We start from the raw sequence: 14,337 nt of genomic DNA, 5'->3' as shown, positions 1-14,337 counted from the left end.
ATCTCTACCAGCCAGTGACACACAGCTGGGGCAATCATGTCCCAGCAGCCACAGCTGCTCCTGTGGCAAGTGTTTCATCATGGGCCTGATCCTCACCCGCTACAACTAAAAAGTGCAATGACTGTTACTGTAGTAAATGACCTGTGATATCCACGATAAGCAAGGATTACCTCACCTTTAAACTGTGGTATCTCCCCTGTGGGGCTTTTAGGCAGTCCTTTATGGCATGCGTCGCTAGTCAAGGCCACAGTAACTCCACAGCTTCCAAGCAAAAAGCCTATTTGTTGACTTCCTGCATCCTAATAGATGACAAAATAAAAGCAATACACAGAATTGATTAGAAGTGACTTTGGCTGAAAATGTTATTGTCCTTTGGCACATTATCTTGGAAGGAAAACAGTCTCTTTCCTTTAAGCAACTTAGCTGACTAGCAAAGCTCATTTGTACATTGACAAAGGAATTCCACAACCTAGACATTCTCTTGTCTGTAACAACATAAATCATAAAGAGAACTGAAGTCATCAGATGGTGCCTGCTCTCACATCTCTTCAGAAATGACGAGTGGCTGGGAGGAGTGGCCGATAGGCCAGTGGGTCATGCCATCCAGAGGATGGCACCCTGGAGAAATGGGCTGACAGGAATCTCACCAAGTTCAAGAAAGGCAAATGCAAAGTCCTGCACCTGGGGAGGAACCACCCCATGCACCAACACAGGCTGGGGGCAGACTGGCTCGAAAACAGCTTTGTAGTAAAGGACCTGGGAGTCCTGGTGGACACCAAATTGAATGTGAGCCAGCAATGTGCCCTTGCACGAAGAAGGCAAATGGTATCCTGGGCTGTGTTAGGCAAAGTATTGCCAGCAGTTTGAGGGAAGTGATCCTTCCCCACTACTCAGCACTGATGAGGCGTATCTCAAGTGCTGGGTCCAGTTCTGGCTTCCAAGTACAAGACACTGAGCTACTGGACAGAGTCCAGCAAAGGGTCACTATGATAATTAAGGGACTGGAGCATCTCTCCTATGAGGACAGACTGAGAGAGCTGGGACTGCTCAGCCTTGAGAAGAGAAGGCTCAGGGGGGAACTCGTCAAGGTGTACAAACATCTGAAGGGAGGGTGTAAAGAAGACCAAGCCAGGCTCTTTTCCAGTGGTGCCCAGTGACAGGACCAGAGGCAATGGGCACAAACTGAAACAGAGGAGGTTCCCTCTGCACATCAGGAAACACTTCTTTTTTACTGTGATAATGGCTGGCACAGGTTGCCCAGAGAGGTTGTGGAGCCTCCATCCTTGGAGATACTCGAAAGCCACCTGGACACAGTCCAGGGCTACCTGCTCCAGGTGGCCCTGCTTGAGCAGGGGAGCTGGACCAGATGACCTTCAGAGGTCTCCACCAACCTCAACTACTCTATGATTCTGTGACAATTCTAGGTAATAATACAGGTTATAGATGCTTCTGCCTGGGGAAAGCTTTCAACCCTTAAGATGTTATGATGGACATACAGTGGTGACAGTATCTCTATTTATGGTGATCTAACCTGATTCATCAATAACCATTTCATTGAGAAGTTACAGACACGTTTCAGGAGCACTACAGATAGTCAAGTGCCCATTAGAGAAAGTACATTACATTTTACTTTCATCAAGGGGATATAAGCAGTGAGGCTAAAAAGTCATGTAATGATTTTCAAGTCTGGGCCATAGCTGTTCTTTAAGAGATGCTGTGCTTCCACAGCATTAAATCTGCTTTATGTATAGTGTTTTGTCATGACTCTTTCATGAACTTTACTTCTATCCACTAGGCTCTTCAACTGAGCAAAGCCCTAGATGTAAATGCACATAGAAGTATAAACCCTTTCTTCACAGAATGATCCTACAGAAAATAGCCTACAGAGTCTTAAAAGATCAAATTAAAATGTCTTTCAAATCAACCATAAAGCACACTTAACCATGGAAGCAACCAGAAATACAGAACAGTTGCCTTAATATATTGATTTATTCAAAGCAAAACTGTACAATGGAAAGAAAGCCCCAAAGTGTATCTGACTAATTTTTAATGCAATTTTTATGTAGTCAAATAAAGCAATCTAAAATAGGGAAGCGGGATCAGAGGAAAAAGCAAAGCTTACTTATTTTCCACATGACCTAAAAATATGTATATGGCAGAAGTTATAAGAACTTTGATAGCTGAGCAGACAATATGGGACAATAAACTGATCTGTTCAAAAGTATGCTATGTAACTCCTTCGATCCAGAAATACTTCATTTGCATTTTCTTACTATAACCAGAATGCATATAAAATTAGGAAAAATTGACAAGGTACTTTTTCAGGAAAGCTTTTTAAAATTAAACTTGTGCATCGTCTTTTCCAATAAAAAATCAGACAAGGAAAGTACCCTTTGAACAACAGAGAATAATACTGGTATATCCGTGAACAACATTTTGGGGAGAATTTGTCGACCCCACCATGCCTGCACCAGGGGGGGCTTCCATGACAAAAAGGGCTTTGTCAAGCATTAGTCTCCTCACTGACTCTTGTGTTAGTTGATCCATTTCTATGTTGTCATGGGACAAGTGCTTAGCCAAGTTGGATCCTGGTTCCACATTAGGATGAGACCTGGCATCTCCATTTTTGGAGTTTGCTCAACAGAAGGAAACGTGGGTGCCTGGACACTGCGGGAGTGATGGCTCTCCTTGGAGGTCCCTCAGAAGGAATGGCAGGAAGATGAGAGCTGGAGTGCTCCATGGAGAACATCACTCCTTGGGCAAGACATAGCCTCTGAGACCTGCTACTCTATCATGTATAAAGGGAGGTCACCAGTTTCTTAAAATATCAGACTCATACTACCATCACCTAAAATTTCCCACTAAATTTAATCTAAAAAATGGTTACCAATGTATGTATATGCATGAATTTCTGACTACCAATTAAAACACAATATTACATATAAATTTCATAATTGAATGCAGCAACTGCATCACTCTCAATTTTAAATAAAAAATAAAATGTTGTTGTAACTGTACGCCCTATAAAAGACTGCTAGCAAACTGTTTCACCATTGTACCAAGAAATGCCGATTCTCAATCAACCAAATCCCATTTAATGCAGGACTTTACAACCAGAAACTGACTAATAAATTCCATTAAGAAATCTAACATACGTAAACCAGTAGAAAGTGTGGAACTTAGAGCATCAGCATATCATGGCCCTGGGGGATGCATCAGTTAAGAAATGATCTGCCAAGCTCTTCTCATAGCAAAACAAAACAATATGAAAAGGAAACTTGTATTAACAGCTTGGGTTTTTCAGATAAGAAAGTGCCATATCAAATGGTTTAGAGCATGTCTGCATAAATGTTATTCATTCATTTGTAGTAGTTCACACACAAGCTGAGAGAATCATGTATAGATTACTTAATACAATCTACTCACACATCACAGATTCTAAAATCACACTGTTTTACATCAGGACAACCCCATCTCGAACAGCATTAAAATCTTCACCTCATTCTTTTCTGTACAGTTGATTTATTCATTTGGAAGGACAACATGGCTAAACAATTATGTGATGCAACACTACCACAGGAGACTGGAAGAATTTCACCATGCGTGGACAACATCCAGTGTGTTTTACAGACTTTCAAATCCAATGCCATGCCCTTGGTGTCCACACTAAATCCTGCCTTGCAAGAAAAAAGCAAATCAAGATGCTGAAGTAGAGGTACTGTGACAGACACTGTTCTCAACGGCCATAGGAGCTCCAGTTGAGGATTTTACAGTACGAACACAACGAAGCTTTCTGGCAGTCTGCTAGTCTGTGTCCATCATTCCCACTTTCAGTCTCAGTCTCACACCTCCAAACTAGTTATCAATCACCACCTCCTGCCTGCTTCTGGTGGCTTCGTCCTGACTTAGAAGCAAAAAGTACTGCAGAGAACAGAGACATGAAGAAGGGGTCAACATCACTTGCCCTGTGCAGGTGCCCCTGTGATACCTGCTGTCCCATAGAAGCAATTGTTTCTAACTACTCAAGTGGTGTTGAGCTACTGGACTGACAGCCAGGAGGTGGAAGATCTGAAACCATCTCAAGCTGAGAGCCTTATACATCCCACAGACACACCGCAAGCATGTGAACACAATAGTCTTTGCTGTTCCTCATACCTCAGCATGACAGGCCCAGAGCAGTGAGGACCTTAGGTAAAACTTCTAAGTTTGAAAATGAAGTTTGAGTTGAAAATGCAGTCATTTGCGTAAAGCAGTCAAAGCTTCTATGTGGGCCAGGAAAAAGACTACTGACTTTAAAGGCATTGATTATTTCAGATTTCAGAGACAAGCAATCGGCATCCCTTTTGAGTAACGTAAAATGAATGGCTGCAATGCTGAAAATGGCTTTGTAAGTAGAACACCCCCCCCCCCCCAACTAAATCATCTGCTGCTGGAAAAAAAAAAAATCCTTGCCCCTCCTTGAATAAAATCACTCTCCTGCCCATAAAGGGACTAGATTTTGAGGACACGCTGTGTTTGTCAGCAGTGTTATTTGCTATTTTGGTAAGTTATGCTAATCTGATACTTTGGCAACCCCCCACTTGCCACAAACACTTTATTTTGCTGAATTTTGTGGGGGTAGAAAAAACCTCAGGGAGCCAGTGCAGACCAGGTAAAACAACTCAGCCAACGCAGTCCCAACCGCAGACAGGGAAAGACTTGTCAGCGATGCTCATTGTCAAAACCTCCACAATTCACAGTTTGAAACAGCACGTAATGCAGGTAGAAGGCAAAGACAGAGCTGAGGTATTGTAGCATGAGGTTTGAGACCAATTGCTGACTTTGGAACTATCATTTTACATTTCTTGAAAGCACAGCACTTTCTGAGGTACGAAAAATGAGGTCTGCATAGCTTTAGACTATGTCTGCACACACCTATAGAGATCAATCTCTCAGATGAAGCGAGATGGAAATCCTCTCTGCTGTAGGTAGCCATTCAAGGTTCCCTAAAGACTTTTATTCAAGGTTCTCTAAAGACTTTTATTAAAGGTTCCCTAAAGGTTTTCACCAGTACATGGAGGCAAATAGTCTTTTTCCTGCTACAGAGAGTGATAATTCATTGTCAGGATAAAAAATTCCCACGTGTCATTGCATTTCAGCATGCTGTTAATGTCATTTCTATAATGCTTTGTGAGAATATCTGTATGAAGGAAAACAATTATGATCCTTTCTCCGTGAGTGAGAGTGCATGTCCTTATCTAATAAGGAAGGAAGGAAGAGACAGTCTGTGCAAAGGTTGGCCTGATAAAGTTACTCCTGTACACTTGCAAATCCCAGACTGCTTTCAAAATGAGAATTATGTGGTGAAGCACTGCAGACTGAACTGATCTTGTTTTCTGTTATGATACTTATTTGAGCTCCATTGGACCTTACCCTAACAAAAATTTGCTGGTGAAGAACAAATAGAGCAACCATCAGACATAAAGGCCAAGCATCACCAGTTCTGAACCAAAAGTGAAAAGGCATCAAGGAAACCCTCTATTTTTAAAACACAAATATCAAAGACCTTAATAAAAATTAAGCACAAAGCAGATGCAATCTTCATAACCAGCTTTAAGATGAAGAAATCAGCTGTCTCCTCAGACATAGCTTTGGTATCTGGCTGTAATTTGCACATGAAATCTCCAACTAGGAGCAGTCTTAATGTCCAAAAGTCTTAATGAAAGTAAGACAATGGTTATTTTTGGCAGGGGACACTGCATGAAATGCGATATGCTCTCTAGGAAACTACCACTTCCTAAACTTGAAAACATAAAAAGACAACATTGACTTTAAAGGATCTGAGATTCACTGTGGCCAACTGAGCAAAGACCTCTGCTCAGTGCTCAGCTGCCAAAGTATGAAGAGGGAAGGATGGGCACAGGACTTACAGGGGTCCAGCGGTGTGTATGAGGGGCTCATGTGGGGCTGAGGGAACTTGTATTCTTTGGACGGACTGGAAGACTATGTCACCAAAAAGAAAATATATAACATTTTATGCATATTTTAAATCCAGTGGAGAAAGAGATGCATTGTCAAAAGCTGTTCAAAAGTACGTAGAGCTCCAGTGTTTCTGGCACACTACAGCCCAATGATGACTAAAGCTGAGAGGAAACAATGCTCATTTTATCTCAGGCCCTGAAACACTAGGAAAGGTATCAAGGTGTATTTCCTTTGGAAAACAATTCTGCCTTCAAATGGAAGACAAGACTGGGACAATTTCACTGTCCTTAAAGATATATATCTCTCTGGCTACTGTTAAACCTTTAATAACCTAACTTCTCAGGATTTAATAAAAAGAGCTCCTGGAAACAGTGTTTACCCTGTACGAAGCATCCTTTAAAAGAAAACAAGTGTCCTGGAGTGGGTATCATCTCCCACAGTACACGGGCACATTCTTCCACACTGCCAGAGCCAGCATCTGGAAGAGCACAGAAATGTCTGCTGGAAGCACACATAGCATTAAATCTAACAGGCTAGGAAATAGTGTTTTGACTGAGAAATAAGATTTTTACACACTTTCATGTCATACCCTGCTACAAATACTCACCGCCTATGATAAGGAGGCCATAAAGATCTATGTGGGATCACTTTGTTCATATGTTCACAGCATGTGATTAAGCATAACTATTAATGTGCTTGGAGGACAAAAATGTTATTTTAAGATTAAAACTGATATGCTCCCCTGACTGTTTCAGAGTAGAACAGTAATAATTTTCACAGCGCCCATCAAGTGGAAAAAAAAAAATTAAGCTAAAAAATCTAAAGAAAAAGAAATCAAAAACATACTTTTAAATCTTTTCATAAGGGAAATAATAACTCGCTATTTGAACTAGAACTCAACATGTTGAAAATCTTGTATCATCTACTTTGATGGCACATTCTATGATACATAGTTTGCAATTCACATCATATCACACAGACAACGGAACAATTTATAATACTCCAGCTTCAGACAAGATTAATAAAAATGGCAGCTCAGAAGGAAAAGATGTTGTATTGAACATATTACTTGCTAATGTTTGGGAAACGTAAATTATTGGGAGAGAGGGACACTATTCTGAAAGAACATAGCCCATAATCCAAGGGATGAGGATTAGTTATAAAAATCTGGGGGAGTGTTCATGATATTTTGTGGGTTTTTTGATATCATGTTTGGCTCTACAAAGAGATCTGGACAGGCTGGATCGATGGGCTGAGGCCAATTGTGTGAAGTTCAACAAGGCCAAGTGCCGGGTCCTGCACTTCGGTCACAGCAACCCCATGCAGCGCTACAGGCTTGGGGAAGAGTGGCTGGAAAGCTGCCCAGCAGAAAAAGACCTGGGGGTGCTGGTTGACAGCCGGCTGGATATGAACCAGCAGTGTGTCCAGGTGGCCAAGAAGGCCAACGGCATCCTGGCCTGTGTCAGGAACAGTGTGGCCAGCAGGAGCAGGGAGGTGGTTGTTCCCCTGTACTCGGCACTGGTGAGGCCGCACCTCGAGTACTGTGTTCAGTTTTGGGCCCCTCGCTACAGGAAAGACATTGAGGTGCTGGAGCGTGTCCAGAGAAGGGCAACCAAGTTGGTGAGGGGCCTGGAGCACAAGTCTTATGAGGAGTGGCTGAGGGATCTGGGGTTGTTCAGTCTAGAAAAGAGGAGGCTGAGGGGAGACCTTATCGCTCTCTACAGCTACCTGAAAGGGGGTTGTAGTGAGGTGGGTGTTGGTCTCTTCTGTCAGGTGTCTGGAGATAGGACAAGAGGAAATGGCCTCAAGTTGAGGCAAGGGAGATTTAGGTTAGATATTAGGAAAAATTTTTTTACTGAGAGGGTTGTCAAACATTGGAATGGGCTGCCCAGGGAAGTGGTTGATTCACCATCCCTGGAGGTATTCAAAAAGCGAGTGGACAGGGTACTCCAGGGCATGGTTTAGGGGGCATGGTTAATGGTTGGACTCGATGATCTTGAAGGTCTTTTGCAACTGAAATGATTCTATTCTATGATTCTATATAGGCATTTCAGTGGTATTAATGCAGGGGAAGAAGAAGAAATAAAACATGCTGTTTGTTCTGTCACTACAATGATCGTAGAACCCCTGACTGCTGCTTCTAGAATAAAGAGTTAGTTCTGATGCACTTAAAAAAAGCCTGGGATTTCAGTTTTTAATTTTAGATCTGATTTCCCAAGTCTAAAGAGCCAAAACCATGATGACGTGAATGCCAATTTCCAGGTCTTTGCTGAACACCAGGAAGCATTCTGGGAATAAAACTAAACTGGAGAAAGCTGCGTGGGTGCTGGGTATTTAGGCAATCCATCCCAGATGCCATGTCAGACAGGTGTCCTGAAGTCCTTGGGGTAACTACAACTAATTCTAGGTATTCTGTTAAGACAAAGGTGGGATACAGAAGGAAAGAGCAGGGAGAGATGGATCCTCACCTAATAATGAACTGGACCCCCCCCCCGCACCTCCACTAAAATCTTAAAAAAAATAACAGTCATGCTACAAAGACAAGGGAATGCACGTAAAATCTACGGGCTGGTAAAGCAAAAGCCTTTACTTCCATGTGGATGTAGATGTCTGCAGAGTAACATGTAAGTCAAAAAGCTATCTGGCTGCAAGCATTACTGCTCAATTTTAAACTGCCAGGCACAAAAAATTTGCACAGAGCTGTGAAAAACTCTTCTTTATGATAATGCAGAACAGTATTAAAGCTGCTAATGCAAATTTTTAATATTAAAAATGTGCTTATAATGTAACTCCCTGAAATAGCTCATCCTGTACCAGCTCATTATTCTGTAAGTCTGTATTAGCCTGTAATATAATTGTCGGTCTATTTGCTAGTTCACATCTCTGCCTTCCAAAAAGCAAACCAAAAAATGTCTACTGCCAGAACGTACTGAAGCATGTAGAAAAGAGAACAAATAATGGGAAAGCATAAAAGAACAGTCTAGGCCATTGTGTGATGACACAAATGACATCTTCCCACGGATGCCAGAAGCAATCTGCTGCCATTTGACCAAGCAGAGGTATTCCTTCTGGGACTACTCAGAACACGATTTTCATCTCATTGTTTCCACTCCAGTTCCCATTCCATATAAACAAATGAAAAAATATATGCAATAGTATATGCTGTGAAATTGCATAGGTTTATTTATAGATCGTAGATCATGTTGCTTTTTTAACTGTACCACAGACATCTCTGTTATTGTTTTATTAATTTGTTATTTAAACATTATAGAATGATCTTGGCAATAGTTAAACAGTCTAAGTCTGTAGATATTCCTTTATATAAATATATATATATGCATGTGTAAGTGTATATTTATATATTCATATATACACACATATTTAAAAAAAAAACACCGAAGACATTCAGCCAAACTAGGGTAAGTTATTAATTTGACATAGAGTGTTTACTTGGACAGCTGGAACTTATAGTTTACTGGATGGATGTGGTATCAGATGTTCCAAAATACATCAAATTTACACTTATCCATGTACTTTAAAATGTCATGAAACCTCAGAAAATAGTAACAGAAAGACATATTTTTTATCCCTCAAAGCCATGTTGCTTCTTTTTTTTGTAGAATCATAGAAAGAATGCTTTGGGTTGGAAGGGACCTTAAAGATCATCTAGTTCCAACACCCCTGCCATGGGCAGGGACACCTTCCACTAGACCAGGTTGCTCAAAGCCCCATCCAACCTGGCCTTGAACACTTCCAGGGATGGAGCAACCTCTCTGGGCAACCTCTTCCAGTGCCTCACCACCCTCACAGAGAAGAATTTATTCCTAATATCTAATCTAAATCTACCCTCTTTCAGTTTACAGCCCTTACCCCTTGTCCTATCACTACATGCCCTTGTAAAAAGTCCCTCTCTGGCTTTCTTGTAGGCCTCCTTTAGGTAGTGGAAGGCTGCTATATGGTGACCCTGGAGCCTTCTCTTCTCCAGGCTGAACAACCCCAGCTCTCTCAGCCTGTCTTCATAGGAGAGGTGCTCCAGCCCTCTGATCATCTTCATGGCCTTCCTCTGGACTCGCTCCGACAGGTCCATGTCCTTCTTATGTTGGGGACCCCAGAGCTGAATGCAGTACTCCACATGGGGTCTCATGAGAGCAGATTAGAGGGGCAGAATCACCTCCCTCGACCTGCTGGTCACGCTTCTTTTGATGCAGCCCAGGATACGGTTGGCTTTCTGGGCTGCAAGCGCACATTGCCAGGTCATGTTGAGCTTCTCGTCAACCAACACCCCCAAGTCCTTCTCTGCAGGGCTGCTCTCAGTCCCTTCATCCCCCGGCCTGTGTTTGTGCTTGGGATTGCCCCGACCCATGTGCAGGACCTTGCACTTGGCCTTGTTGAACTTCATGACGTTCACACAGGCCCACCTCTCAAGCCTGTCAAGGTCCCTCTGGATGACATCCCTTCCCTCCAGCGTGTCGACGGCACCACACAGCTTGGCGTCATCAGCAAACTTGCTGAGGGTGCACTCAATCCCACTGTTCATGTCGCGGACAAAGATGTGAAACAGTGCCGGTCCCAATACCGAGCCCTGAGGAACGCCACTCATCACTGGTCTCCACTCGGACATTGAGCCGTTCACCACAACTCTTGGAGTGTGACCACCCAGCCAATTTCTTATCCATCAAGTGGTCCATCTGTCAAACCCATGTCTCCCCAATTTAGAGACAAGGATGTCATGTGGGACAGCATTAAATGCTTTGCACAAGTCCAGGCAGATGACGTCAGTTGCTCTTCCCTTATCCACCAACACTGTAACCCCATCGTAAAAGGCCACCAAATTTGTCAGGCACGATTTGCCCTTAGTGAAGCCATGTTGGCTGTCACCAATCACCTCCTTATTTTCCATGGGCCTTAGCATAATTTCCAGGAGGCTCCACTCCATGATCTTGCCTGGCACAGATGTGAGAATGACTGGCCTGTAGTTCCCCAGGTCTTCCTTTTTTCCATTTTTAAAAATGGGGGTTATGTTTCCTCTTTTCCGGTCAGTGGGAACTTCCCCGGAATGCCACAACTACTCAAACATGATGGGTAGTGGCTTAGCCACTTCATCAGCCAGTTCACTCAGGACCCACAGATACATCTCATCAGGTCCCATGGACTTGTGCACCTTCAGATTCCTTAGTCTCACACCTGATCTTCTCCTACAGTAGTGGTTCTTCATTCTCCCAGTCCCTGCCTTTGCCTTCTGTGACTTGGGTGGTGTGGCTGGAACACTTGCTGGTGAAGACTGAGGCAAAAAAGTCACCGAGTACCTCAGCCTTCTCCATGTCCCAGGTAACCAGGTCCCCCGTTTCCTTCCAGAGAGGGCCCACATTTTCCCTAGTCTTCCTTTTATCACTGATGTACCTAAAAAAGCTTGTCTTGTTGCCCTTGACGTTCCTGGCCAGATTTAATTATATTAGGGCCTTAGCTTTCCTAACCTGATCCCTGGCTGCTCGGACAATTTCTCTGTATTCCTCCCAGGCTTCCTGTCCTTGCTTCCACCCTTTCTAGGCTTCCTTTTTGTGTTTGAGTTTGTCCAGGAGCTCCTTGTTCATCCATGCAGGCCTCCTGGTGTATTTGCCTGACTTCCTCTTTGTTGGGATGCATCGCTCCTGAGCTTGGAGGAGGTGATCCTTGAATATTAACCAGCTTTCTTGGGCCCATCTTCCCTCCAGGGCTTTATCCCATGGTACTCCACCAAGCAGATCCCTGAAGAGGCCAAAGTCTGCTCTCCTGAAGTCCAGGATAGTTAGCTTGTTGTGCATCCCCGTCGCTGCTCTAAGGATCTTGAACTCCCCCATTTCATGGTCACTGCAGCCCAGGCTGCCCTTGAGCTTCACATTCCCCACCAGCCCCTCCTTGTTGATGAGAACAAGGTCCAGCATAGCACCTCTCCTCATTGGCTCTTCCATCACTTGGAGAAGGAAGTTATCATCAACACATTACAGGAACCTCCTGCATTGCTTAAGCCCCTCTGTGTTGTCCCTCCAACAGATATCATGGAGGCTGAAGTCCCCCATGATGACCAGGGCTTCTGATGCAAGGCTGCTCCTATCTGTCTACAGAGGGCCTCACCCACTCGGTCTTCCTGGTCAGGTGGCCTGTAGCAGACCCTCACTATAATGTCACCTGTCCCTGCCCTCCCTTAATCCTGACCCATAGGCTCTCGGTTGGCTTCTCATCCATCCCCAGGCAGAGCTCCATGCACTCCAGCTGGTCATTGACACAGAGGGCAACAGCTCCTCCTCATCTCCCCTGCCTGTCCTTCCTAAAGAGCCTGTATCCTTCCATTGCAACACTCCAGTCATAGGAACCATCCCACTACGTCTCTGTGATGCCAGTAAGATCATAGCCCTGCAGGTGTGAGCACATCTCCATTCTACGTGCATTTGCATAGAGGCATTTAAGTTGGGCCCCCAATGAAGCTGACTTACTGGCTGGAGTGGCTGGAATTCCTTTGTGCTGCTCTTCAGGTGCTCTCCTGTTGACCTGTGATCCCTCTCCAGGCTCTGGGCATCTGTTGCTGGCACTGGCATCAAACTGGTAGGAGTGGGATAGATTGAGGTTCCCCTCCTCTGGCAACTTTAGTTTAAAGCTCTCTTCACCAGCTTGGCAAGCCTAGGACCGAAGATGCTCTTCCCCTTCTCTGACAGATGGACCCCATCAGCCCCCAGTAGACCAGGTTTCTCAAAGCAAGTCGCATGGTCTAAGTAGCTGAAGCCCTGGCTGTGGCACCAGTCCCATAACCATTTGTCGATTCCTTAGATTCGACTGGCCCTTTCAAACCCCTTCCCTTTGACCGGGAGGACCGATGAAAAAACTACCTGCCCTCCAGAGTCCCTTACCGCTGCTCCCAGGGCTCTGTAATCCTTCTTGATACTCCTCAGACTGCTCCTGGCTGTATCACTGGTGCTCACATGAAATAACAGCAGCGGATAATAGTCGGTGGACTGTACGAGGCTTGGTAGTCTCTCGGTGACATCCCTGATACGAGCCCCCGGTAAGCAGGATACCTCTTGAGAGAGTGCGTCAGGTCGGCAGACGGGTGCCTCCGTACCTCTCAGAAGAGAGTTGCCTACTACTATCACCCGTCGCCTTTTCTTAGTTGCGCTGGTTGTTATACAAGGAGCAGATCAGGCTGCCTCACTCAGCTCCAGCATCTCTCCTGATGTGGCGGGTCTTTCCTCTTCAGCCTGCAGAGTGGTGAAGCCGTTCTGCAAGGGCACCTCAGCCTTTGGGGGAAGTGTCTTTCTCCTGCAGGTCCTTGCAGTTGCAAGCTTCCATTCTGCTGCATTATTACCCCCCCCCTCCCTTCTGCATGGCCATGGGCCGTGGGTCCACTGCAGACTGTGCTTGGAATCAACTATCCAACTCCTTCTCAGCCTCCCCGATGCTACGCAGCCTTCTCACCGCCTCCTGCAGCTCAGCCACCTGCTGCAGGGGGTCCTCTGCCTGGGCACAGCTTTTGCAGGCAGCTCTGCTGCATGTCCCTGCCCCAGGAGAAAGGTCTAGGCTCTTCCTGCAGTCTGAGGTCTGCACTGCAGCCTCTCCCTTCAGCAGCTCCGTCTGGGTGGAGGCATCAGTCACCACTGGGTAGGTGGTGCAGACCCCCCAGCCGGAGCTGCAGCCCTTGCTCTCAGACAAGTGCCGACCATTCTGCCTTGAGGGTCAGGTAGGATGAGTGCCCTTGACGTGCGCAGGTGGTCACAGAACGGTGCCCCGTTGCCCAGTTGCTGGGTTATGTGTACTTTAAGTCTCTCCACTCGGGCAGTGGAATGCTCCTCCTTTGAAGAGGCGCCCTCCCCGCATGCCCTCCCACGCAAACTGACGCGCCAGGCCCTGTTTCCCGCCATGGTTGCCTCGCTCCTGTGGGCTGCCCTTTGTGGGAGTACGGGGCGGCCGCCGTTACTCCTAGCCCTGCCCACGCCTCGTCAGCCGCTATCCCTCCGGAGAGCTGCTGGCTCCTGGCGGGTCTCTGTGCTCCTCCAGGGTTTCCCCAGCTCAGGAAACCCCCCTGTATGCTGCGATCCCCTGCTCCGCTGCGGAACGTGCCTGCGCAGGAGCTGATCGCCTCAGTGAGTGACTTAAAACATACATAGTCTGCTCGCCTTTTTTTGATGATGGATTTATAATCTGTTTTATATTGCCTCAAACTATCTTAAGGTACTGCACTCACACATGAAAGCATGATGATAGCCCGATGCAAATGCGCTATGTTTCTACTAAAATCATTATCCTCATTCTATAGTCATGTCCACCTCTCAGTGCTCTCAAATACAACATTTTACAAATAAAATAGCATAACCTTACTCCTCAAAGCAGGTAGACTAGTTGAGATCC

The 14,337-nt window shown here is 45.2% G+C and overlaps 1 protein-coding gene across 4 annotated transcripts in view; it reads right to left on the bottom strand.

The window, feature by feature from the left end:
• DIP2C (disco interacting protein 2 homolog C) overlaps nt 1-14,337 on the bottom strand; it is a 337,865-nt gene that overhangs the window by 88,347 nt on the left and 235,181 nt on the right. For all 4 annotated transcript variants that reach the window (XM_052806472.1, XM_052806481.1, XM_052806490.1 and 1 more), the window contains one exon: nt 176-299. In XM_052806472.1, the coding sequence (XP_052662432.1) occupies nt 176-299 (124 nt within the window). The remainder of the gene's footprint in view (nt 1-175; nt 300-14,337) is intronic.

Source organism: Harpia harpyja, chromosome 1 (genome assembly GCF_026419915.1).
Source record: "Harpia harpyja isolate bHarHar1 chromosome 1, bHarHar1 primary haplotype, whole genome shotgun sequence".
Taxonomy (NCBI): domain Eukaryota; kingdom Metazoa; phylum Chordata; class Aves; order Accipitriformes; family Accipitridae; genus Harpia; species Harpia harpyja.
This window is presented reverse-complemented; position numbering and strand designations above follow the sequence as displayed.